The sequence below is a fragment of the Amblyomma americanum genome, chromosome 3 (assembly GCF_052857255.1).
Source record: "Amblyomma americanum isolate KBUSLIRL-KWMA chromosome 3, ASM5285725v1, whole genome shotgun sequence".
Taxonomy (NCBI): Eukaryota; Metazoa; Arthropoda; class Arachnida; order Ixodida; family Ixodidae; genus Amblyomma; species Amblyomma americanum.
The window spans coordinates 147,948,404-147,972,291 of record NC_135499.1 but is presented as its reverse complement, the minus strand read 5'-3'; the positions used below and the strand labels follow the sequence as shown (position 1 = coordinate 147,972,291).

Below are 23,888 nucleotides of genomic sequence, written 5' to 3'. Positions count from 1 at the left end.
GGGCCGGTATACGTTTGTGCTCGTTCACGGCTGCATTCAAGACGGCTGTCATTCTTTATGCCGAAGAAACGAACAACTGCACACTGGGCCGCAAGTTTGGTGTTTAGGAACGGGTGATGCAGGTGAGGCAGCTGCAGCGAGGCAAAATCTTCGTCTGTTCCACACGATGTCGTGAAATGCTTTTTTTGTGAAATGCGGGATTTCGCTGGACGACTAAGTCCAGCAATGATGAAGATGGCAGCACTAGTGAGGACGATGATGCAAGTGTGGATGAGTAGTCCAGTGAACAATACATTTTCATTTCGGAATGCGCCGACGGGCACGCCCTTCTTTTTTTTTTCCTGATATGCGACAAGCGCGGGTCGACTTATAATAGTGTAAATATGGTACATAAGACAGGCACCAGCTATGCTACATTAAATTTTTTCTTTGAAGCCTACTCACCCCTTCATAGGCTTCTTCAGGCACCACACAGATGCTCAGGTGCACCTGCTCAAATGTGCCTATCCACTCAGTCGTGTTGGTTGCCAAGTTGAGAACGGGGCGCATCATGCGTGCAACACTTGTGAAGAGGAACACCCCTGGGTACTGAGATGGCTGGTTTGTTTTGGGTACGAAGCCAATTTCCAGTGTCGGGGGCACCTGGAAGCGATTACGAGGAGAGACCTACATGTAACACACAGCTGCAAGGTGCTGTTTCACACAGCAAACCAATAAAAAAAAAAGGCAGAAAAGCAATGCAGCCAACCCCAGGTGCACAGGCAAAAGAATTCAGCACGAAAAAAAACGGCTGGCAATCTTTCCATTTTTTCATCTACAGCCAAATGCTAGCAGAAGCATGATGCCCTGGAAGACACATTTTGTCTGCTTTACTTTTTTCAGAGATTACAGCCACACCCAGATGTATTGAATTATTGCTTATGTCGAACAGTGAGAACATTCCTTGGAAAATACCATGCAAAAGTATAGCACTGTCGCGCACGTTTACCGAACTCCCTTCGTCAGAACATTCGACAGATCACACAGCGCTGCACCCCTGCAAGTGGCGCTCCAAGTGGCAAGTCTGGAAAATCGGTCGGCAACTGTACTTGCACAACCTTGATGTATTTGGTAATTTTCGAATATTCGGAAAACTCCGAATACTGATTTCTCGAAAAGAATACAAAACGAATAACAAAAATATTCTATTCGTATTCGAAATTTCGAATATTCGCACACACCTAGTTATAACCAATAAATGTGCTATGACAGCATTGCTAAGCGGTTTATTTCACCACAGGGCATGAGGTAAAGCTGATTGTGCCACAGTTATTCATTGTTATATCCGAAATAGTGTTTTACTGTTACTGTGGCTCATGTTTTACATTATCTTATAAAAAAAGATGAAAAGCATGTGCACTCGCACATTTTAAAGATGTCCATGTTCATTTGCTTGTAAGCATATAAGAATTCGGAACAGCTCTCCATCCTGACCAGATGTGAGTGGTATCAAAGAACACACATCAGTGAAATCTAAAACCAAACTACCGTATAAACACGTGTAAGGGCTGCACCCTGTTTTCCGGAAGGGAATATTAGAAAAATATAATATCCGTGTAAGGGCCACACCCAAACTTTCCACACGACCCAAAAATAGCCTTCGAAATGCTCGCACCGTGGCCTCCGCGATCAGCTCCAGCTGCGAGCAACAGCGTACTTGATCGCGCTGCCCACACACAGAAGGCGCCAGAGGCCGCAGCTCATGATCATCATTGTCAACTTTTTCCTCCGCCACGAGCTCCCGCTATTCATATCGGCGTCAGTATCACCAGCTGCAGCGTTTTGTGGCTGTCAAAGGCATGGGAGTTGTGGTTCACCATAGTTGTGGCTTTTGCGTGCTGCCGCCGAGCGTTGTAGTTTTAGCAGTTTTAGCAGGATGGGCAAGCACCTTAATAGCTATATGGCTGGGAGTTTGCTGTAGAACGCGGCAAGCGTGCGGCAGGCACGAAATTCGACGTGGCCGAGAAGCGCGTCCAACGATGGTGCAACCAAAAGGATGCATTGAGGAACACAAGCTGCAAAAAGCGCGCTTTCCGAGGCAAGCCATGCAAGTTTCCCGAACTGGACGAAGAGCTGCTCAACGGCTACGAGTTGAAAGCAGACGTGTTGCGCGACTTTTTGTGGGATGAGCGTGCACCAGAGCAACGAAAGCACAGCACCAGCTCGGAGTCAGAGTACACCGCGAGTGGCGATTGAACGTAGAATAAATGCCGCTGATTTCCTGATTGGTGTATTTTTACTTAAAAAAAATTTTTTTTTTCGCAAATCGCGTATATGGGCCGCACCCCGAAAATTCGCCCTCAAATCTTGAAAAAAAAAAAAGTGCGGCCCTTACACGCGTTTACACGGTACTTGCCTTTTCCAGTCCACAGGCCTTGAGAGTGCGGAGGCTAGTCACCAGGACTTCTGCCTTATCATCCTCAACATATCCCAGGACGCGGCCATCAAGGACAATGACATATGACTTGGCAACGTTTGGCTTGATGCCATCCAGTGGTGCCATACCCAAGCTGACAAGGAGAGAGGGCAGGTGGCTGGTTGAGTACTGCTGGTTCACCACCTGTGACACAACAGTAGAAAGCATGACACCAAAAGCTATGAAAGGTTCAGTGTTCTCAGTGAACAGCACAGGAGCGAGATAAGAATGCAGGTGAGATACATTTGAAGACACAATACTCAGCTAAATGAACATAACTGCATGGTTCCATTGAAACTTATAGTACAGTAGACACTCTTTAAATGGAACCTCAAGGGATGAGGTAAATATGTTCCGATTATCAGGAATTCAGTTAACAAAGAGAACGGTTTGTTTTTATGGTTTCATGGGGTTTAAAGGGAGACGTGGGTCTTGAAATAATGAAAAAATGCGAAAATTTTTATTTTTCAGAAATGGCATATTCGGATTCAGTATACTCTAAAGTACCTACCTGCAAAGCTTCAAGGTCTCGTTCAACTTCTAACTACTAAAAAATCGATATGTTTGACGCCTCCAAAGCGACAAAACGGCGAGGACGGAGCAAAATGCGGCAGCACTTCGCGCCCTTCGCTTCCCGCAACCGCGTCCCCGATGGCTGTCATCCTGGTCTTATTCAAAAGCTGTATTCCTTCCCTACATACTGGTAGTACTCATTTATTGAGAAATCCTGTTGTAACGTCCGCATTTCGCCGTTTTCCGAGGCCTCTGCAACGACCTCCGAATGACTGGCGCACACATTTCAAATAACATTTTCTCAGCTTCGCGTTTTTTGCCAACATGACTAGCCTTACAGAAGTTTACGTAATAATTTTATAGCGCAATTTCAACTAATCTTATGCTGCTGAATTCAAAAAGAACAGAACTATGGAGCTGTGATAATTTTTTATGGCTGAGTTGAACATATCAAATTTTTCGAAAAATAATGTCACCTAATTATATTTGGTAATTACGGAGCTTCAACATAATTGAAAATACTTATACAATGATATACCTCAAAAAGAATATAAATAGCATAGATGCGCATGGCAGGTCTACTACTACAGCTCGATTTCGACTGGAACCAAAAAAGATTGATGGAAAGTGTTTTAAGGACCCGCAAGAAATTAGCTACCATATTTACTCAAATGTAGCGCGAGTTTTTTCCCGGATTTTTTCCCCCTTAAAGTCTACCCTCGCGTTATAATCGAATACCGCACTTCGATTGCCCTAAAGCAGTGCCGCGGTGCAGCCATTTCAAAGCAATCAACTTGTTTTCGGTTTCTGCAGTTTTGCAATCTTATGCTGGCAATATGGGTACCACGGAAGCCAAATCCTCATCCATTCAAAGTCAAAGCGTTGTTCTCTGTCATTTTTTTGTGTTCGTTGCTACCTCGCACTGAACGCGTCGTCTCGTCGTGTTCTTGTGGCGTCGCTCTAATTCAGTGCACACGATGGCATCGCGTCGTGCTCAGTATGACGCTCGTTTTAAGAGAAAAGCGATCCTGTTAGCTGAAGAGGTCGGGAATTCTGCGGCAGCTTGAAGACTTGACCTCAACGAGTCAACCATACACGGATGGCGGCTGCAGTAGGAGGGGCTTTTTAAACGTGAGCCCGACCACAAAGGATTTCGTGGGCCTTACCATGGCCATCACGTCGAGCTGGAGAAAAAGTGGCGGACTTTATTATCGAGCAGCGCAACCGTCTCATGGGGGTCAGTGTCGAGCTGATCCGTTGGCAAGTTGCTCAAGAGATGGTAAGTTTCGGGCATCTGGTGGGTGGGCCCAAGCGTTCATGAAGAGCAATGGATTCTCTCTGCGGCGAACAACATCGATACGGCAGAAGTTACCGGAAAAAGAAAAAAAAGGAGGATTCCGTTTCCGAGAACTCGGCCTCCGAAAGCGAGGAAGATGAGTAAACACGTTGGCCACGATGTCTGTTAAAGGTACTTTCTTTTGCGGCCTTAAGCCTCGCGTTACATTCGTGGTTTTATTTTTTCCCTCTGGGCAGCATGTAAAGTCACCCCTCGCATTACATTCGAGTAAATACGGTAATTAGGCTTCAGTTATTTTCCCATAATATGAGAGCTAATCGAGATATACTAAAATTAATTACATTTTGAAAACAGGAGAAAGAAATACATATATACGTCTAATTTCATTACATCACTAATAAAAAAATTTTCATTTCAAAGCCTGCATCTCCCCTTAACGGCACCATTGTGTGTTGGGTGAATATATTGTTTTGCTGAGTCAGTTGCATCATTTTGGCACAGTCATTACTTTGCCATGTCAGTACATATATAAAGCCACAATATTTTTCAGAAAAATAGTAGTGCTTGTCTATCATTGCATTTCTGGCTTATTTTATTCCAGTTTAGCAATACTGACTTCCTAGATGATTTCTTGTGATTTCCTGTGAAGCAAATATCAAGCACCAGCTGAGTTTTTTTGTGTGGGCTGGCATGAAGTTTGAGAGAGAACATAAATATTCTCTATTCCTGAGGCAGTGGGCATCCAGCCGCATCCAGCCACACTGTGCTTAATTGGTCTTGGCACTGCCTGAAATGGTTCACTTGTCATACAGAAAGGCGATTGTTGACAAAGCTAAGAATGATATAATTACCGTAAAAACCGGAATATAGGACGAACTTTTCTTCAAAAATACACGGTGAAAAGTCGACCCCCGTCTTATATACCGGTAACTGGCAGAAAAACTATGGAAGTCTTGCAACAATGGGCAGCTGAACTCAACAGCCTCCATCATCATCGCCATCAACAGCAGTGCCGCCATTTTGCGTTTCCGTAGTTGCAAAGCTATTTTGGTTAAAGGCTGCTTTTTCACTTTTTGTTTCGAAATGAGTGGAAGCCAACGGCAATTCACTATCGCCTTCAAGAAAAGCGCGATTGAGTATGTGGGAGCTCACGGAAGCCTGGCGGCACAGCGCGAATTTGGAGTATCTGAAAAGAGCATTCAGTATTGGTGGAGGCAGAAGCTGCGTATTACAACTTGCAGCAACCAGAAGAAAACATCATTTCATGGGCGGACCACAGCATATCCAGAATTGAAAGGAATGGTTGCGCTGCGTGCAAGATCGCTGCCTGTGACTGCTGAATGCATCCGCGTGAAAGCGGTAGAGATCGCGTGTGCCTCTAGACTCACGAGGGCGCAAATCAAGGGCTCGCCATGCTGGGTGCGGCGATTCATGAAGAGGTAGGGCTTTGCTCTAGGGCGCCGTACTTCTGTGTGCCAGAAACAAACACGCGGGTCGATGGGCACGCGATACTGTTAAAAAATTGGCCGGATGTACATACGAGCATCATTTAAATGAAAATAAACACTGTCACCATTGTGCAACCTGAGTAGCATTTGTATCAAGGTAAGGGTGTCTTTCGGTACTTTTTCCATTGAAAAAGATTTTTTTTATTTTTAGAAGTGGTTAGCTGGGGGGTCGACCTATGTTCCAGTCCGACCTAAAGTCCAGTTTTTACAGTAGTATTAATGTACTGGGCCATTTCTGAAGACCTGAGTTAAATTCTTAAAGCAGGAAGACCACCCTCGCAATTCTTTTTATTTTGCCTACACAGAACAACCTCAGTAACCAGAAATTAGTTAAACGAAATTCCCACTTAACAAAATTTTTTTTCTAGGACCCTCTTCCCTCCTTATACCCCTGTCACACGGGCACTTTCGATCCTCATTGAGCTCGATCTGCATCGAGATTTTCGAGCATGCTCGAAACATCCGATGCTACACGGGCATTTTCAATGCTCATTGAGAAGTTTCCCTCATGTGTGTTAGGTGGCGCCAAATGTTCCGCCGACAGCTATAACATGGCGATGTCCGGCAACACTGTGCAGTCGAGGGCAGCGGCAGCCAAATCCGTAGCCAAATCGGTACATTGCATATCTGCGCCAGGTTTTTGTGGTGCACCTCTGCTGCTGTGCGATGCAACCCAAGGGCCCGCAACGCCTCCGCGATTTCTGCATAGACAGCGGCGTTTCTCTTCTGGCGCCGCAAATTATTTAGGCGGCCCTGCCAGCAGCCGATGAGAGCGGCTGTCTCGCGCTCGCTCCACAGTTTCCGCGCCGACGAGCAGGAGGACTCCATCTTTGTTTACACTGACGGCGAAGCTTGGAGCGTGGTGTAGAGATTATTTTCAAATGTTTGCATACAAGCAGGCATAGTACCTGAAAAATGTTCTGTATTACATTTTAATCAATTACAACAACAACAATTGTGGTTTGTTTTTGTTAACTAGTGTTTATTTTTATAGGTTCATGAGAACGAGAGTGTTCTCGATTGTGCTTGGAACCTCAAGCACTCTTGAGGAATCGGCATCGAGTCAAGCAGGATCGAGCTCGATTGCGCTTGAAAGTGGCCGTGTGACAACCGTCGATCTGCATTGAGTTCAATGAGCATTGACTCAATGAGGATCGAAAGTGCCCGTGTGACAGGGGTATTAGAGGTGCACTAAAGAGGAATCTGAACTCGTCTTTTTACCGCGAGAACTCCATCTACACGTTCCGGGCATTCTTAGAAACTCCGGATTATTGTCCTGTGCGGCCGACTGCCCTAAATAAATCGGATTTAACGTCCCGGCTCCCACCTATTTTTTTTAACTAACCGCGGTGGGTAGGCAGAGTCAAGCAGCGCGTAGAGTGCCTTTCGCCAGTCCAGTGGCGGCTTCGCTTTCGCTTTTGTCTTGTTTTTTAGGTTTCTGTGAATAAACAGTTTCAGTCACAGACAACATAGCTGCAAATTAGGCCGACAGAAATGAAAATACATGTGGACTCTTTGATTTACATATCACTCCGCCGATGGCAGAGCGGCAAGCCGCCACGGGTCTTGCTGATGCGTTGGTTGACTCCTCCTACCTACCGCACTGAATTAAAAAAAAAAAAAAAAGAGGTTGGAGCCGGGTCATTAAATCTAATTTAATTAGGGCAATCGGCCGCACAGGACAATAATTCGAAGTTTCTAAGAATGACTGGAATGTGTAGATAGAATTCCCGTGGTAAAAAGAGGAGTCCAGATTCCTCTTTAGTGCACCTTTAAGAAATCCCAAGACATGCATAAAACTTGCTGATGTGTGCCACGAGAAACTAATCAGGAAGCCAAAACACATTACCTCAGCCAGGGCTGTCATGTGGTTCAACAGGCCGCAGGGAGAACCATCAGGTGTGTGTACAGGGCACAGGAAACCTGTAACGAAAGAAAGCCACAGCAATGAAACTTCCTGCCTAACCAAAACAGTATGATGAGCTTGACCAATAACCTTTACCCCATGGTTACTTCGTACCTGGCTTCCACGCTGTCTTGCACATCCTTTAAACTGCAGTAATCAGCACTAATAAGCATGTTCCATGAGGATAACAGTGCCCCAACCTCATCTAAAAATTCTGAGAATGATTGTTATAAGCTTTCCACATTTAAAGACTCACATCTCAAAGGCAGTTATTTTTTACATATTGGATGGGCTTTTATGGCAGCCATGCTTGAGTTTTAATAGCAGAATATTGCTTTTACAATAAGGCCAGTATTTGTCATTATATATTGATCCCGCTATAGTAAAACAAACATGTCCTCATAGTCTTAACTCATCTTCTTACTTCGCCATTTTTATCTTTTACGTAAAAGTCTGATCTAAATGCAAAGGTCATCACAACATACTAATTCTCAGCCATTATATATATGAAATAACTATTATTATCTGCCTTTTATGCATGGCATTAAATCTATATCCACAAAGCTCTTCCAGTTCTAACAGCCTTATATGTATGATAAAAAATGCACCTCAATCATTTAGAGTGCAAGAATTAGAATTCCTTAATATTCTTAACAGGTACACAACTTCAACAAATTATTATCAATTAATGATGTACCTTTTCGAGAACAGTCCAAATATGGAAAGCTGAAAAGAAAGCTAAAAAAAATGGAGCCACATGATGCCCTTGTATGTTTTTGTATGTGTAATCATCTTGACACTGTGCTTGACATGGTTACCACAAGGCTCTTCAGGGGGACGAGCTACTATGAATGGTTTTGCAAGGCCATAAGACCATAAGCTCATGACAGAAATGTGCAAAGCTAACAGATATTTCAGACAAACCATCCATGCATGAAGCATATTTTATGGGTACAGCAGAACCTCGAAGATATGCTTGCAGTTAATATGCTCAACATCTTGGGCAATAAAAAAGTCCCTTAGAATTACACTTGTCTTCTGGTTAATATGTTCCTGCATGAAACGATTTCTTGGTTACTATGTTCGAGATTTCGACCAATTCTGGTTGTGTAGCATGTTTAGCGGCCAACCAAACATGTGGGCCGAATCTGGGGACACAAGGCATGAGCAAGGATGTGGCGGCAGTCGCCTGCCACGGTGGCCTCTCTGTGTACAGCTCGGGTGCAAAAAGGCAAAGCAGCCGAAAAAAAAAAAGAGGAAATTTAAATAGGAGAAACAAGCCTGCTGCTTCTTAGTACCTAAAGGCAAGGGGGCGAAGCATCTGAGAACTATAATTATGCGCTTACACAGAAGCAAGTCAGGTCTAAGGAATACAGAATGAAGAGTGACAGTTAGCCGCTGTGACGGCTGTCCTGCAGTGTATTGGTGCAAGGGGGCAAACCACCCTAAAACAACGCGGAAGAGATACCGGCTACTTTCACCATTGCCATCAGCAGACTGGATGCGTTGTGAAGTTTCTTGCACTCAAAGACAACAAAAAGGGGAGACCAAATTCCGCAAGCACTAGAAATAGAGCTGTTCAGATCTTCTCCGCATTATTTTAAAAATTTACAGTTTCTAAACTGTATGCTGATTGTTAGATGTCGGAATACCGATGTAAACTCTACCCTACCATTACAAGATTAGAATTTCATTCATACACTCATAATGAAACCTCTCACAGGCAACACAGCTACACCAGTTGCATTATACTCTACTACAACCCTAGGTTTCTTCATGATGCTCACAAAATCCTTGATAATTGCTCCGAAATCCCGAGTGAAAAATCCCAGCTATATCAGTCGCATTATGCTCAATGCGCGATGAAAAAAATGCCAATTCTAAAAGGAAGCAACATCCCACACGTAAAACCCTCCCCCCACTACCCTCCCAGATCCCCAATCCTCTCCCGCTTCCCCATCCCTTCACTGTGTGGACGTATTACATGAACATTGTATCCAGGCATTTATGTTTAATTAGCAGCTGTTAGTTTAAAAATAAAAAGAACGCTCAAAAGTCTGATGTCCCTACTCTTTCAAGACAATATGAGTAAAGGTAATAAAAAGGCTACAAAGCGCAGTACTGGCTCACCCCAGGCCTCTGGTAGCAACTTTCGTACAGTGGTGGTGCGCATCTCAGCAAAAAAGGCACCCCGATGGACGCAACGAAAGTGGGATAGGTATCGCCAGTAGTTGAGCTTCTCAGCAATGACTGTAGTGCCCGTGAACTGCATGAGGCCCAGGCCCGACTTTGTAATCACGTTGCCGGTGGCCAGGAAGTAGTTCATGGCAGACGTGATGTCCCAAGTGGTCGCCAGTGCCCGGCTGAAGTTGGCTACATGGAAATGGCAAAATGTCCTGAGAATGTGTGTGGTACGCACATACAGTAGAACCCCTCTATAGAAAAATTGCGTGGACCAACAAAAATGTTTAGACTCTGCACATTTTATGTTATCATATTTTCGATTTCGTCGAAGTCTTGTGGGAATACCACAACTGCACAAATATAATGCGAATGAGGGGAGAGGGGAGTTAGATTTCAAAAGAAAACCAAAACTTCATGTGAACATGGTGCCGCCTTCTATGACCTCAGTGTCATTTAAGAGGTAATAGTTAAGAAATTTGTTAGTTAATTTGTTAGTTAAGCACCTTGACTGGTGCTTGGCCTGTCCACATCATATTATGGGAGCACAGTGCAGGGAAGCTGACCTAACTGATGCTTGGTTTTTGTGGCCTCCGGAATCACCACAAGCACCTTCGAACCGACGCTAAAACTTTGGAAAAAGTCTCCCTGTTCTTCTATTCGAGACCGCCCGAGTCACCGTCGCTGCACTACTCTTGCGTGGGTTACTCTTGCATGGATTTGCAAAGTAATGTTATGTTACGAATTTCAGCTATATCAAACTAACTTATGATTTTTTATCTGTTCCCTATACCAAGACCCGACTGTACACACTTGTATACAAACTGCGCTAATGCCCCAACCCCCCAAAACAAAAAAAAAGGGTGTATGTCATAATATCTGGTGTGTTATATGTATCCAAATGGGTCACTGTCCTCACACAAGTACTTTGGTGCACATAATGTATTACCTAACATATACAATTGCTTTTTTTTTGGCAGAAAGCTTCATAAGTTTCACACGAGAAACAGCACAAACTAAGATCTCATTTCCGAGTATACAAATGGCTCCAAGCACTTTTACAGATGTAGATGAAATTCTAGTTAAAACTTTCTACCTCTCTCTAAACTTCACTGGTTTCCTTTGTATACTTCCTTAGATTTTACTGGTGTGCTTGAATGATTGCCACGGTCACGAAAAAGACCTTCTTGCTTTAGCAGTAAGGTCATTAAAACAGAAAAGTGTAGCCAATTTACTGCCTGCTTACGTGAGAGATGTTATATCACGGCTCTGCATATAGCTCAAATTCCTCAGAACTATCTATAACAGCATGAGGATATTGTATTACACTAAATGCATACCACCCAACATTAAATTGTACAAGAAATTTCTACACTTCCATAATGACCTGAGGTAACCTTTGTCAAATGACACATCATACCAAAAGGCAGTCGTTGCTTGCAGTGTTATCACATGCGATATAAGTGCAGCATAAAGACTCTTCACTTCCTAGCATTTACATGGCACTTCTATGATTACATCAAGAGAATGCAAATGAATGTAAATCAAATATTATCCCAATTACTAAGACAGCACTTCCTTTATCAAATCAAATCAATATATCTGAAGTAAGACATGCGAAAGAGCACTAGTGAAAGCACTCACCCACAGTGAGTTTGTATGACGGTCCAGTTGTCTTAATTTTCTTTTCTATGTTTTGTCTTATGGAGTACAAAAACCCAGCCAGCTTTTCCTGTGAAAGTAAATAAGAAAAAACACAGTGACAAACAGTTCTCACCTGCACTAGCATCTCCCAATCCACAATAAAAACAGCAGCCTCCATATCAAACCTTCGAAATCACAAATGGAGTCATACCTTGAGCACCATAAGATACAAGTGCCCGGCAAGCAGAACTTCATGGTTCATTGGGTTGTCCGGAGACTCGATAGCACACTCTCCTTTTGCAACAGCAAACAGCTTCTTTATCATCAGTCTTCAAAAAAAAAAAAAAAAGCATGAGCCAGCTGAAGTTTCCTAACAGTCTTGCACCACAGCTGAGGTGCAAAGCACTGAAACGCTTTTGAGATGAATACTTACAATATTATGTTGAACTTGTCTACATTTGACTCCGTGTGCACACAAATGCAATGCCTAAAAAGCAGAATGATAAAATTACATTCAACAAATGACACACAAGCAAAGGAATCTTAGTGGAGTCACTTAACAGTAATGACAGCTAATGAAATAGTATAAGCAACCCATAATATTAGATCATTTCAGGGGTTCTCAAACCTATTTGCCTCAAGGAACCCCAACAACCTTCAAAATGTCCCAAGGACACCCCGCACACCCCGCCCTTCCTTATCAAAATCTCGAAAAATATTGTGAATGGACCATTCATGCTTTTTTTTGTTGTTTCATGAATTTTGAACGTATTTGTTTGTTTTCTTGCTTTCAGCAATCAAGTTTTTTATCAAATGCCCAGCTCTCACTATGCTTGGACCTCTCAGCCCAAGACAAGGACGCAGAAAACTAGTCACAAGACAAACATTCCCCCATATCCACGCACTTGACTGGCTGAGCTGCTCACGGAATCACATGACACCTCATCTAGTTTTCATCGGCTATCTGCTGCTCCCTGCTCCGGTGTCGTTTTCTTTTTTTTCTGATTTCGACAGATACTGGCTTTTCGGCGCAAATAGCTCACTGGCAGCAAAACTTTGCCCCAGCGCAGCCGACACCATTGAAACGTCTGGAAAAACACCTGATGAGACATGCAAGCTTTTTTTTTTGTCTTGTCTGGGCTTGGCTAGCTCGGCGGTGTAGCCCACACTCTCAGTTGCCATGCGAACGACTGCCAACGTCCTAAACATACATTGCATTGGTGCAGCAGTGTCTCGGCACATTGCCCAGTTTGCCAGGCGAGCAGCCACCGCCACCGCTGCTCTCATCAAAACATAAACGTGCACCGCCGTTACTGGCACACAGCATCTTGGCACACTGCCGAGGTCTCTGCTGCGGATGGCTCCATAGACAGTACTTCGAAACTGCGCAACAAGCTAAGACGAGCTGACGCTGCGAAATGAACCAGGTACTATGTCTGCTTTGCCCACACCGGTCGGAAGTGTACCGAAAGTGAGGACAGGCCAGTATGGGTGCTCGCAAAACTCATTAATGCAGCCCTCACTAATGCAGCCCACAGAACCTCAGTTTGAGAACCCCTGGATTATTTATGTCTTATATCCCCAAATAAGAAAGGCTCTAATGGGAAAGCTATTACTTGAGCAGGAAGACGGCCACTTCCTCGTCACTGTACCACTCAGGCAGTCTCATGCAGATGCGGAACTTCTCCCCAATGTACGCTCGCACCTGGTCTCGAGTTAGCAGGCCTTCGTTCTGCACCTGCCTCAGCATGGCGATGATACAGCTGGAAGAGAAAATGAGAAACGAAAGGCTGGCTTTGGAACATGACCTATTGTTCAACAAGCCAATCTAAGGCAAATGGCACCCTCCTTAAGTGTTAAAGTCAGCAAAGTGCACGAGAATGTGCAACCATTTCAAAGTTTGTTAGAAACTTGAATGGGCTGAAATATGGTGGGACTTGCAGAGCTTGCTGTACAGCTTGAAAATGATCACTGATTCAATTTCACACTAGTCCTAGCATTTCAGTCAGCTTAACAGCTCAGAATAACCTATTGTATTAGCTTTGTCCCCCCATCTTATGTAATGCCTCAATAGAGGCCTTTAAGGGTAAAATAAATTACAATGAGGAGGTGGATGATGATGAACTGACAAAGCTTTCTGGGGTGCTTCGCTTGCTTTCCCAGTTGCCTAAACCATCAAGATAGTATAACAAAATACACTGTACAACCAGCTCATTTTGAAATGCTTCAGACTAGACTTTTGCATGATAAAAGCACCAAATAAAGTGACAGCTTAGTAAAATGGTAAGATTAATAATTTCTAACTTTCCTTTCTTTTTCAAAGCAGGAAGAAATGGGAAGGGTCAACTCCTATTCTGGTTAATTATTTCTGCTTTAACTCACTTGCATGAGCCTTCAGTGTAACAAACGTAGCAGGCAGTGAAAGACAGTGAGGTCAGTAGATGAGGTTAGGAAGTTATTGATTGGGGCAGGGCAGGATTCATTACAGATCATTGAGAGAGGCTTTTAGCCTGCACTGGACACAGTGTGGCTGATGACGAATTATACAGCTGAACCTTATTATAGCGAACAGGTAAAAAATCGAAAATAGCTCGCTCAATGCAACCGAAATTCGTAATACAAAATTTTGTTAAAATTGCAGAAAACAGCAACGCATTTCACTCAGTGATGGAACAACTCAGGTGATCCTTACTAGAGGAAGAGGGAGATCTTATCCAAAGTTTTTGCACCATTTTGAAGGTGCTCGCGGATATCCCCAATGCCACTAAAAACTGACCGTCAGGATAGGTAGACTTCCCGGCAACGAGATGCAAGCACGCAGCAGCAGTAGGCCAAACACCAGCTAAAGTGGCTTCCTGCATCACAGCTATATCACTGTGGAAAAGGGTACACCACAGCGAAAGTTATTGCCGTCTTCACCACCTTGGGCAGGGACACTTTAATTTTCATTCTTTTTACAGTCTCGCAACAATTTTTGTCTTCACCACCTCCACGACAGCTGGCAGGAGCGCAGCACGGTTACTGCAAGGCTACAACTTCTTACAACCAAACACGTTTCCGTATTTTCAGTGTGATGTTGACGAGCGCGAGAAAAAGCGCAAACCGTGGTGCAAAACGCCTGCCGCACCGCCACCAGTCACTTGTGTAGTGCAGCAAAGCCTGCCGCCTGACATCCGAGCGGGCTCTGCTTTGCGCTTGACAATATTTCTTTTGCGGTCAACCGCGTTCGGTATACATTTAGAGTTCGATATATCTGATAGTTTTTAATATCTGTGCCCAATGTATTAAGTTTCGACTGTATGTTTCTGAACTTCCTTTAAGTCTGCTCACCCTTTGAAGAATGAGTCTTTTTCCTTCCCTGCAGTGAGCTCACTGTAGATGTGGTAGTCGGTGACATCACAGAGAGCCTTGAGCAGCATCATGACCGGCATGAAGAACAGTTCCTTCATGTATGAGAACATGACTTGCACTGTGCCATTGGTCAGGTAGTGGAGCACCATGTTCTGCACAGAGAGGGCAAAAACACGTATACATCTGCCACATCACCCCATATTAATGTTCCCATTCAACAAACCAAATGACGAGCACACTGAAAACCTAGAAGTGTATGAGCCATGAGTTATTCTCCATGCCAAAAAGTGCAGTGCATGGCATATTGTACTTTCACAGGCACAAGCAAGGCTGCACTGGAATGCATGACTGGAATGCACTGGCATGCATGCATGAAATTTAGTGCATAATCTGCTACGTGACTAAGAGCCGATTCCTTTTTAATACTTTTTTTTAAAGCTTGAGACAGCACAAATATTTGTGGCTTACTATAGCAACAGATGTCTGCTGGTGCCACTGATTTTCCGCTGTATGTTCCACTAAACTCGGCAGTCCTCAGCAGTCATTTATAACATCAAACTTGAAGATGACATCACAACACTTTTGAAAGCTAATCAAAAATGTCACAGAGACAAAAGAATTCAGCATTCTTTGCCCCACAGTTTGCAAAAAAGGGTAGCCATTACGTGTACTCATTACCGTATGAATTGCTGGTAAACTTTTTTTTTCTTCCAACAAAAGCCGAAAATATTTAGAACAGCATGGAAATAGTCCAACAGACGCACAATAACTGCAAATGTAAAAATGCTTTCCATCTAACCCACTCCTTTATCTCAAGCCCAATTGAAGGTTAGCTTTAAGGAAAAAAGCACAAGCCCTGAAAACGTGAGATCAGCACTTGTCCCATCACACTCATTTCTGAATTCATAACGTGCTGCATCAAAATGATTCCGAATTAAGAACTGCAGTAAAACCTCATTCATTGAACCCTCGCTAATTCGGATTGGTTTATGAGGTTTTAATGTCCCAAAGCAACTCAGGCTATGAGGGGCGCCATAGTGAAGGGCTCCGGAAATTTCGACCACCTGAGGTTCTTTAACGTGCACTGACATCGCACAGTACACGGGCCTCATTAATTCGGAGATCTGGATAATTTCAACTGCCGGCATTGTCCTGATGAATGCCGAAGTAAGTCTATGGTGTTAGACGCTCACTAGTTTGAACACTACGGGTCTCGCACCGGTTAATCAAACTGGCTCCTGAAGGAAGGCCATGTTCAGCATGACTGACATGGCAAGTCGTTCGCGAACCTGTACCGTGCGTGCAGCAACGGGCGTAATGACGAACGGATAGCCCCGTCTACAACAATAGGCCAACCACTTAGTATCATTCCAGTTCGTTAGTTTCATTCCAGTTTGCAGCGATGATGGCTAGTATCAGCTGCACATCAGCCAGCCAATCAAGCCCAGCTGCACGTTTCACACGCTGATTGGCATGTCTCCTGGTCCTCCTCCCCCCCTCCCCCTTTTTTTTTCACACCACTTTAGTGCCACTGCACGTTTCCCTCACATCCGTCCTCATGGCTCTTCCAGTGCACCTAAACTGCCCGCGCGCATCCAATAAAATTTTCTGCTTGTGCAATAAGCCTCCTCATATGCGACATTTCTGCTTGTGAAGGGGCTTCACCGCTACCCTATCGCAACGTGAAGGATTCAGGAGAAGCCCTTATAATTTTGTAGTAGTTCTAATTCTACACTTCTAACAGTAAAGCACGAAGTAGATTATTATAGGGAAGACGAAAAGCAGTCACACTCACTGTTCTCTTCTCAAAAGCGGGCAACCACTGCCCAGCCTTTCACAAAATAAATTTACCCTTAATCAAAAATTCAGTAAAACTGAACTTCAATTTCATTAATAAATTTGCCATGATGCAAGCGGCCCTTCTTCAGTGTCATTAGATAATTCACATCTTTTCCGGTTCCTTGAAGTTCCTCGAGTTTTTGCTGTGTCAGCACTATGAATATTTATTTTACAGTGTCAACTGTAGCAACCAGACTCTGCTGAGACTGTGCGGTTGCTATCTGCATGAAATGACATCACACAGCAACTACACGTGACCGACTGCCATCAGTCACATGATCTGTTTAAAGAAAAGGGGGAGGGGGAAGTGAAGATGAAATTTTTTATTTTTTTGCAGTGTATCAATGAAATTTGGGATGCTAATTGAAAAGCCCATTGAATGCTTAAATACAAAATTTACTGAAATATCTCAAGTAGTTCTGATGTTATAAATTTTTATATGCTTCACTGCTATACCAAACTTGCAGAAAGCCTGGTCTGAGAACAAAACATGGTAGGAGCCTGCAGTCATTCTTATGGGGGGACGCTACTCTAACGAGTGAACTTTTGAACCACTTGCTCAGTTTAATTGAAACTTTGGGGACAGTTTACATTGGTTCTAGGACCATCTCTGCCAAATTTCATTATTCGAGAATAAGTATGAAGCACGCTGTGCAACCTTTATGACAACGATGACTATGCTTGCTTAAGAAAACTATAGTTCGAAAAATTAAGGTAATCTTTCCAATTTTTTATTTTATGTGGCCTTAGGAATTTCCAGAGTATACAACTGTGAAATTATTTTGCTCGGTCTAGCTTTATTTTAAAAGAATGCTACCATATATATAATGGCATTGGTTTTTCATTTAGCACCATTTTTTAAACTCATTTTAGTACGAAGAAAGCAAAAACAAAAATAGACAAACTGAGCGCACAGTTGTATTAGTCACAAAATTTTGCTCCAGAAAGCCTGCTGCAATACTAGTATTATCAAGTAATATAGGAACGATAGTTTTCCTGAGCTGGCAGTTTACTGAAAAAAAAAACAGGAAATGAGAAAAAAATGGACTTACAAGATTGAACATCATGCCACTTTATTTCAGCACTCCAGTGTTAAAAAAAGATCCCCCAGCCGAATAATGAAATTTGGCAGAGATGGTCCCAGCAATGTTACAAACCAGCCCCGCAAGTTTCAATGACACCAAACAAGCGGCTCAAAAGTTCACTTTTTAGGGTAGTGTCCCCGCCCAAGTTTTACCCAAAGGAATGGTTGATGAAGTGAGATTCTCAAAATATTTTTAGCAGCCCGATTTTTTTCTACACAGGATGTCCACACTTGCACAATGCACTCATTATCGTCATGTCAAATTAATGGCAGTGAAAAAGTGAGAAAGTAATTAAAACTACAGGAACATCACTGCATAAAGAATTTATCAAGAAGCACTATGAAATGAATCGCATGAAAATCCATGAAGCCATTGTCATGCTATGCTTTGTGCAAGCAGGGCAGCCAGGTAAAAAAACATCTGAGAAAATTGGCCATTTCACAGAGGTTTCAGCCAGTTTTTTGTCACCTACGGTCACAAAAACAATCTTTAAGTCACTTCTGTGCTGTTTGCAAGGAATATTTTTCAAGATATAACTGGAAAGACCACAAAGATAAAAATCTGATGTTTTCTAAACCCACGTCCCCCTTAAATGGATCACATTAACGAGTTGAGTGACCTATTGATAAACTGCCGTCACAGTGGTTATATAAACTGAAAACTGGACCCCCAGACGCATTCTTCACATTCCCCATATCCACACAGCTGATGTTGAATCTCGAGTTATGCCCTTTCAACTCTTTTCAAACATCCAAAGCAAAGTGTTATGCTTTGCAAGGAAACACACAGAAAACTAATAAAAATACTAATACTTTGAGGCACTGGCCCCGACCACCAGTAGTTTCTAAACAATGCTCACAAGTTTGTCTCTGTCAGATTACTGTAATGATACAGTAGAACCCCTCTACAGCAAAGTGACTCGGACCAGCAAAAACCTTAACTATATCAGGGTCTCTACTATATCAGTTGTTGATGATGGAATGGCTCTGAGGATGCTCTCTGGTAACTCATTGACTACTTACTAACCACACTGTTGGTTTATAAAAGAAACACTCACAAATACCTTCCATCCTGCTCTTACTGCCCCTTAATGTGATAATTATTTATTTTGATTATCACATTTCATGTCATCACGTTTTCGATTTTTTTTACGTCTTGAAGAAGTACCGCATTTGCACGAATACAATGCAGCTATGAATATAGCGCAAGGTTAATTTCATGTGAAAAAAAAAATTTAGCGCGAACATGGCACCATTTTCCGCAGCCTCAGAGTCATTTAAGAGGCAACAGTTAAACGCATGACAGCTGAGGAACGGCAGTACCGCTCACGCAGAGCCACCACGCGTCCGTTTCTTGCCGCCGTTTCCCTGTGTTTCGCACTGCCATACAGCGAATGTTCGCGCTTTTTTTCCCTTCACTGTATTTTTAATGTCTTTCCTTTTTCACCGACCTGCCCGCGCCTCCTCCTTTCTGCGTTCACAGGCCCTTTACTTTTTTTCCATACGCGCCGCGCGCTTTGCCTCACAGCCCCAAGAGCTTCAAGGAGTTGGCTTCCTCTCACGGCTTCAGAGCTTGGTGGTGGAACTATTTCAAAGAGCGCCGTTTTAAAATCTTTGATATGCATTTACCACCAAAAATCAGCCTCACGCATGTCCGTTGTCATTATTCCGTGGGAGCTACGTCGCCACGGCCAGATCCTCTTTACTATAGCCGTTTTATTTGAAAAAAATCTTTACTATAACCGAAAAAAAATGTACGGTCGTCTATGGGAGGTGAAATGGGACCGTAGTTTCACTTTACTATATCCGAGTTTACTATAGCGGAGTTCTACTGTATTTATAAATGACAATACACTACACTATAGCAATGACTGGCAAACGCAACAACAGAATCAGCAGCTCAAAACAATAAAATCTAACTAGCAGGATAATGTTGCTTCTAAGAGCAGAAATTGACTCACCGTGCCTATCTGGTCCGGTTTCACTGAGCGAAGTGAGACACCATACTCTGAAAACATTTTGCCCCTGTTTTTCCAGGATTGGCGCACCATTGCAATGGGCTAGAGGAAAAATGAAAATGGCACTGTATTACCCAAGATATCCAAAAATACCGCTCACAACATGAAAAAATGCACATCAGCAAAAGACGAGAAAATTTTCAAAATGAGTCATGCAATGAGAACAATAAGCCTATGATTGAACACAGTAAAAGTTTAACGCTTGGGATGATAAAAAGCACTTCAATGCTATGCAAGTACCACAAAAATCCTCGTATATTGTTTTTTTTTTTCCAGATTTTAGCATGTCAAATTTCCACTTGCATTATATGCAGATCCAAACAATCTTCAGCCCAAATTCGCAGTTCCAGTCTCATTGTTGTTCAGCACGATCACTGTCAGGCTTCCAGCGAGAGGAAGCACTATCTTGTGGTGGCATCGGTTGACTGTTTCAACTTCGATGCCATTTTACCATGCTGACCTCGTGACACCCACACTATTGGAAGCAGGACAATTGCACTGTGCGTGATAACAGAACCATGAAAACAGTACAGTAAAACCCCGTTAATTCAAACATCAAGCAAGCGGAAAAAACATCTGAATTTTCCGAATATAATGTATTATCGAATGGCCCCCCCAAAGCTGCCAAAAAACATTCACGTGAAAGCGACATTGATTTTGTGGAAACTTGGGCAACGAAAACTGCACGAAAACAGCGATTTCTCGCATTTCCATCAACAGTTTTAAATTGTACATGCTATCAGGAGTGGCGGAAGCAGAACTGCTCCACAATGGTAAGGTCCTCCGCGGCTTTTTCAGTGTCCAAAATGATAGTGCTGGAGCTTCTTCGCGTGTGGCGTCACAAGTGATGAGGCTTCACCGCACAAACTGCGAACAGCACGTGACGAGCGTGGAGTTTCGGTGCGCTGGAAGAACGGAAATACCACGTGGATGGAAGCGCCTTCAAAAATGACGCCTTCGAAAAACTAACAAAAAAAAAAGATCAGCAACAAGACTGGCGACGAAGTTCCGAAAACGAAACTATGCAGCCGGACTCTCTCTCAGCCTATTGACGTAAACATGCCGGCCGTCCACATGCCTGCCTCTGCGCATAGATCAGAGGGGTGCAAGAGAATATGTAATATGCAATGAATATCTGGATGATTGCCTGTCCAGCACGTCATGTCTCGACATGGCGGCCCTTTGGGGGCCTGTCTGAATTCTGAATTGACCGATGCAAGCCCCGCGGCGTCCAAATAAACGAGCTTTTGAAGCCATAGACTTGCTTGGGCGTTTCGCGGGACTCCGGCGGCAGTCTGAAATTCTGAATTAATGGGGGCCAAATAAATGAGGTTTTACTCCAGCACGGCTGCCCCTCGTACGTTTTTAGTTTCAGAATGGAGGGAGGTTTCTGGCCTGGCACTGGTTTCCGGATGATGACAGTAGCGATACGCGTCTCGAAAACTGACTTCAGCGCCATTCCTGGCATGCCTTCAGTGCAAATTAACCGATGCGCACGTGATTATACTCCAAATTAACAAGTGTGTGGTGCCATTGACTTAAGTACATTTTTGACAGGAGGGAGCAGGGAGGCCGAATTATCCGAATTAACTGGGGGCCGAATTATAGAGGTACAGTAAAACCTCGTTAATTCGAACTCTGTTTATTCGAAATCCCGCGTAATTCGAAGGTTTTCGGCGGTCCCAACAGTTTGTATGCAAATTTTGCCGGATAATTTGAACAGCCAGCGCGCCCTCATCCGGATAATACGTCAATTTAAGCCATGGCCTCCGTGATTTTTCCATATTGCCAGTCTCTGAGGCCAGTATAGTTGCCGGAGTAGAAGCCAGGCGGCACTTTAAATCAACTTCCTGTTTCCGGTGCTTTGTTGTGCCTCAGTGATCTGCACCGGTTTTGGGGGCTAGCTTTAGTTGACAAAGCAACAAGCAGGTGCCACTAGGTCGAAAATTTTCTGGTTCCGTTTCCGTTTTTGTTGTTTGTCTCGCTTGTGGCAGGCACTGCTCGTTGTTCTTTATTGTTCGGTGCCGCGACCAGGCGAGTACTGTGCTCTGCTAGTTCTTGACCACGTGCGCGGTGTTGGTGTTAAGAAAATGCCGAAGTACAGAACTCTGACTCTCTGCCAGAAAGTGTGCCTAATTGAGGAGGCTGAAAAATGGACGAGCTCCAAAACGCAGTTGGCGGAAAAGCACAAGGTGCCTTTATCGACCCTTTCGACTATATTGAAAAATAAGACGAAGATCCTCGAGGCCTACGGGAAGACGCATTCGACGAAGCGGACAAGGATTCGTTTTCCTACGTATCCGGACGTTGAAGACGCCTTGATAAAGTGGCTTCAGCATGCAAATGCATCACACCTGCCTGTGAACGGCACGCTGCTGCGCGAAAAGGCCGATGAGCTTGCACTGCGGCTGGGCCATGAAGCATTTAAGTGCAGCAACGGCTGGTTGTCCAGATTTAAAGACCGCAATAACCTCAAATTCGTGACAGTGTGCGGCGAAAGCGGGAGCGTCGACCCAAATGTTGTCGAGAATTGGAAAAGGCATACATTGGCTCCGCTGCTTCAGCAGTACGCGGAGGACGATGTTTACAACATGGACGAGGCCGCATTGTTTTACAAAATGCTGCCTACGAAGACGTTTGCCCCAAAGAATGCGGTAGTCACGGGAAAAAAACAACCCAAGGACAGAATAACCATTCTGTTTGGTGCGAATATGTCCGGCAGTCACAAACTGCCGCTGCTGATCATAGGAAAAGTGGAGAAGCCTCGGTGCTTCAAGAACGCACGACTTCCTCCTAAAGATGACGTGCTGTACAGAAGCAACAAAAAGGCTTGGATGACGGCAGCGCTGTTCGAGGAGTACGTGAGGCACCTTGACCGTAAGTTTGCTGCCGCGGGACGAAAAGTTGTTTTTGTTGTTGACAACTGCCCAGCCCACGCCGACATCCAGAACTTGACAGCAGTTAGGCTTGTCTTCCTGCCGCCGAATGTTACAGCTCTGTCGCAGCCTATGGACCAAGGCGTTATTCTGCAAGCGAGGAAGATTTATCGCTGCCATTTACTTAAAAGGAGCTTGTTGTGCTACGACAACAGTAAGCAATATTCCGTGGACCTACTGGGTGCCATTTGCCTAATCGTGTACGCCTGGAAGCAGGTGGAGGGAGATATGATCAGGCGTTGCTTTATGCACGCCGGTTTTTCCAAGCAACAAGATGTCAGTCCCGAGGATGCATCTGATGCCAGCTGCACACTGGATGATGAAGGAGAGTTATTGTGTGCGCGCATGACCGACTTCGACGAAGAAAGCGGCGACGGGAGCAACGAATTGACCTTTGCGGACTATTTGAGCGCCGAACTTGATGCCCAAACGTCGTATGCCGACTTGGAAGGAGAAATATGTGACAACGGGCCTTCCAGCGAAGTTGAAGGCGATGTTGAGCCCGCCCGAGCACCAGCTTTAGCTGCAGTCGTCGAGTCGCTGAACGTTGTGCACAGTTTTGTGGAGTGTAGCGGCGGTAACAGCGAATTGCTGCGCACTGTAAGCAGACTGGAGGACGCAGCCTACGGTGCGGCTAACTACCGCGCCAAGCAGTCGCGCATCGATGACTACTTCAAGTGACCGTTTTTCAGGCGAAATAAAGGCGCAGTATTGATACAGCCACGTTTTGTACGTTTATTTCTCGTTTTTCGTCCATTTTTGATAATTCGAAAACCCGGTTAATTCGTTGATTTTTCGCGGTCCGACGGACTTCGAATTAACGAGGTTCCACTGTATGTCTGAACTTGGCTGCTTTTAAAAGGAAAGTAATCGTAGCTACCAAATCAACACCAACGCGTCAAGTGCTCCTACGTGGACTAGATGAGATAGGGACAGCCTATAGTTACAGTTGTTGGACAGCTGAAACGGGCCTCTCCAGCCACACCCCTCAGTTGAATCACGGACACTTGGGCCAGCATTTCCGAGGAGCTCGCCGGTCGTGCTTCCGACGTGTTCAACGATACTACAGAAGAGTTTCTGTGAGAAGATTTCTCTCAGAAGGGACTCTCAGAGGACGGTACTCCCGGCAGTGATGATCACTAAAGCCTCGACTCAA

At 44.1% G+C, this 23,888-nt stretch overlaps 1 protein-coding gene across 1 annotated transcript in view; it reads right to left on the bottom strand.

Annotated features, from left to right (window-relative positions):
* The window catches only part of Polr1B (RNA polymerase I subunit Rpl135), a 65,795-nt gene that overhangs the window by 29,133 nt on the left and 12,774 nt on the right, over positions 1-23,888 (bottom strand). The window contains exons 8-17 of the mRNA XM_077658255.1: positions 19,740-19,838; positions 14,835-15,007; positions 13,121-13,267; positions 11,938-11,991; positions 11,716-11,833; positions 11,505-11,592; positions 9,810-10,052; positions 7,623-7,696; positions 2,396-2,599; positions 445-642 (exon numbers count right to left, since the gene is read on the bottom strand). Coding sequence (XP_077514381.1) covers positions 445-642; positions 2,396-2,599; positions 7,623-7,696; positions 9,810-10,052; positions 11,505-11,592; positions 11,716-11,833; positions 11,938-11,991; positions 13,121-13,267; positions 14,835-15,007; positions 19,740-19,838 — 1,398 coding nt within the window. The remainder of the gene's footprint in view (positions 1-444; positions 643-2,395; positions 2,600-7,622; positions 7,697-9,809; positions 10,053-11,504; positions 11,593-11,715; positions 11,834-11,937; positions 11,992-13,120; positions 13,268-14,834; positions 15,008-19,739; positions 19,839-23,888) is intronic.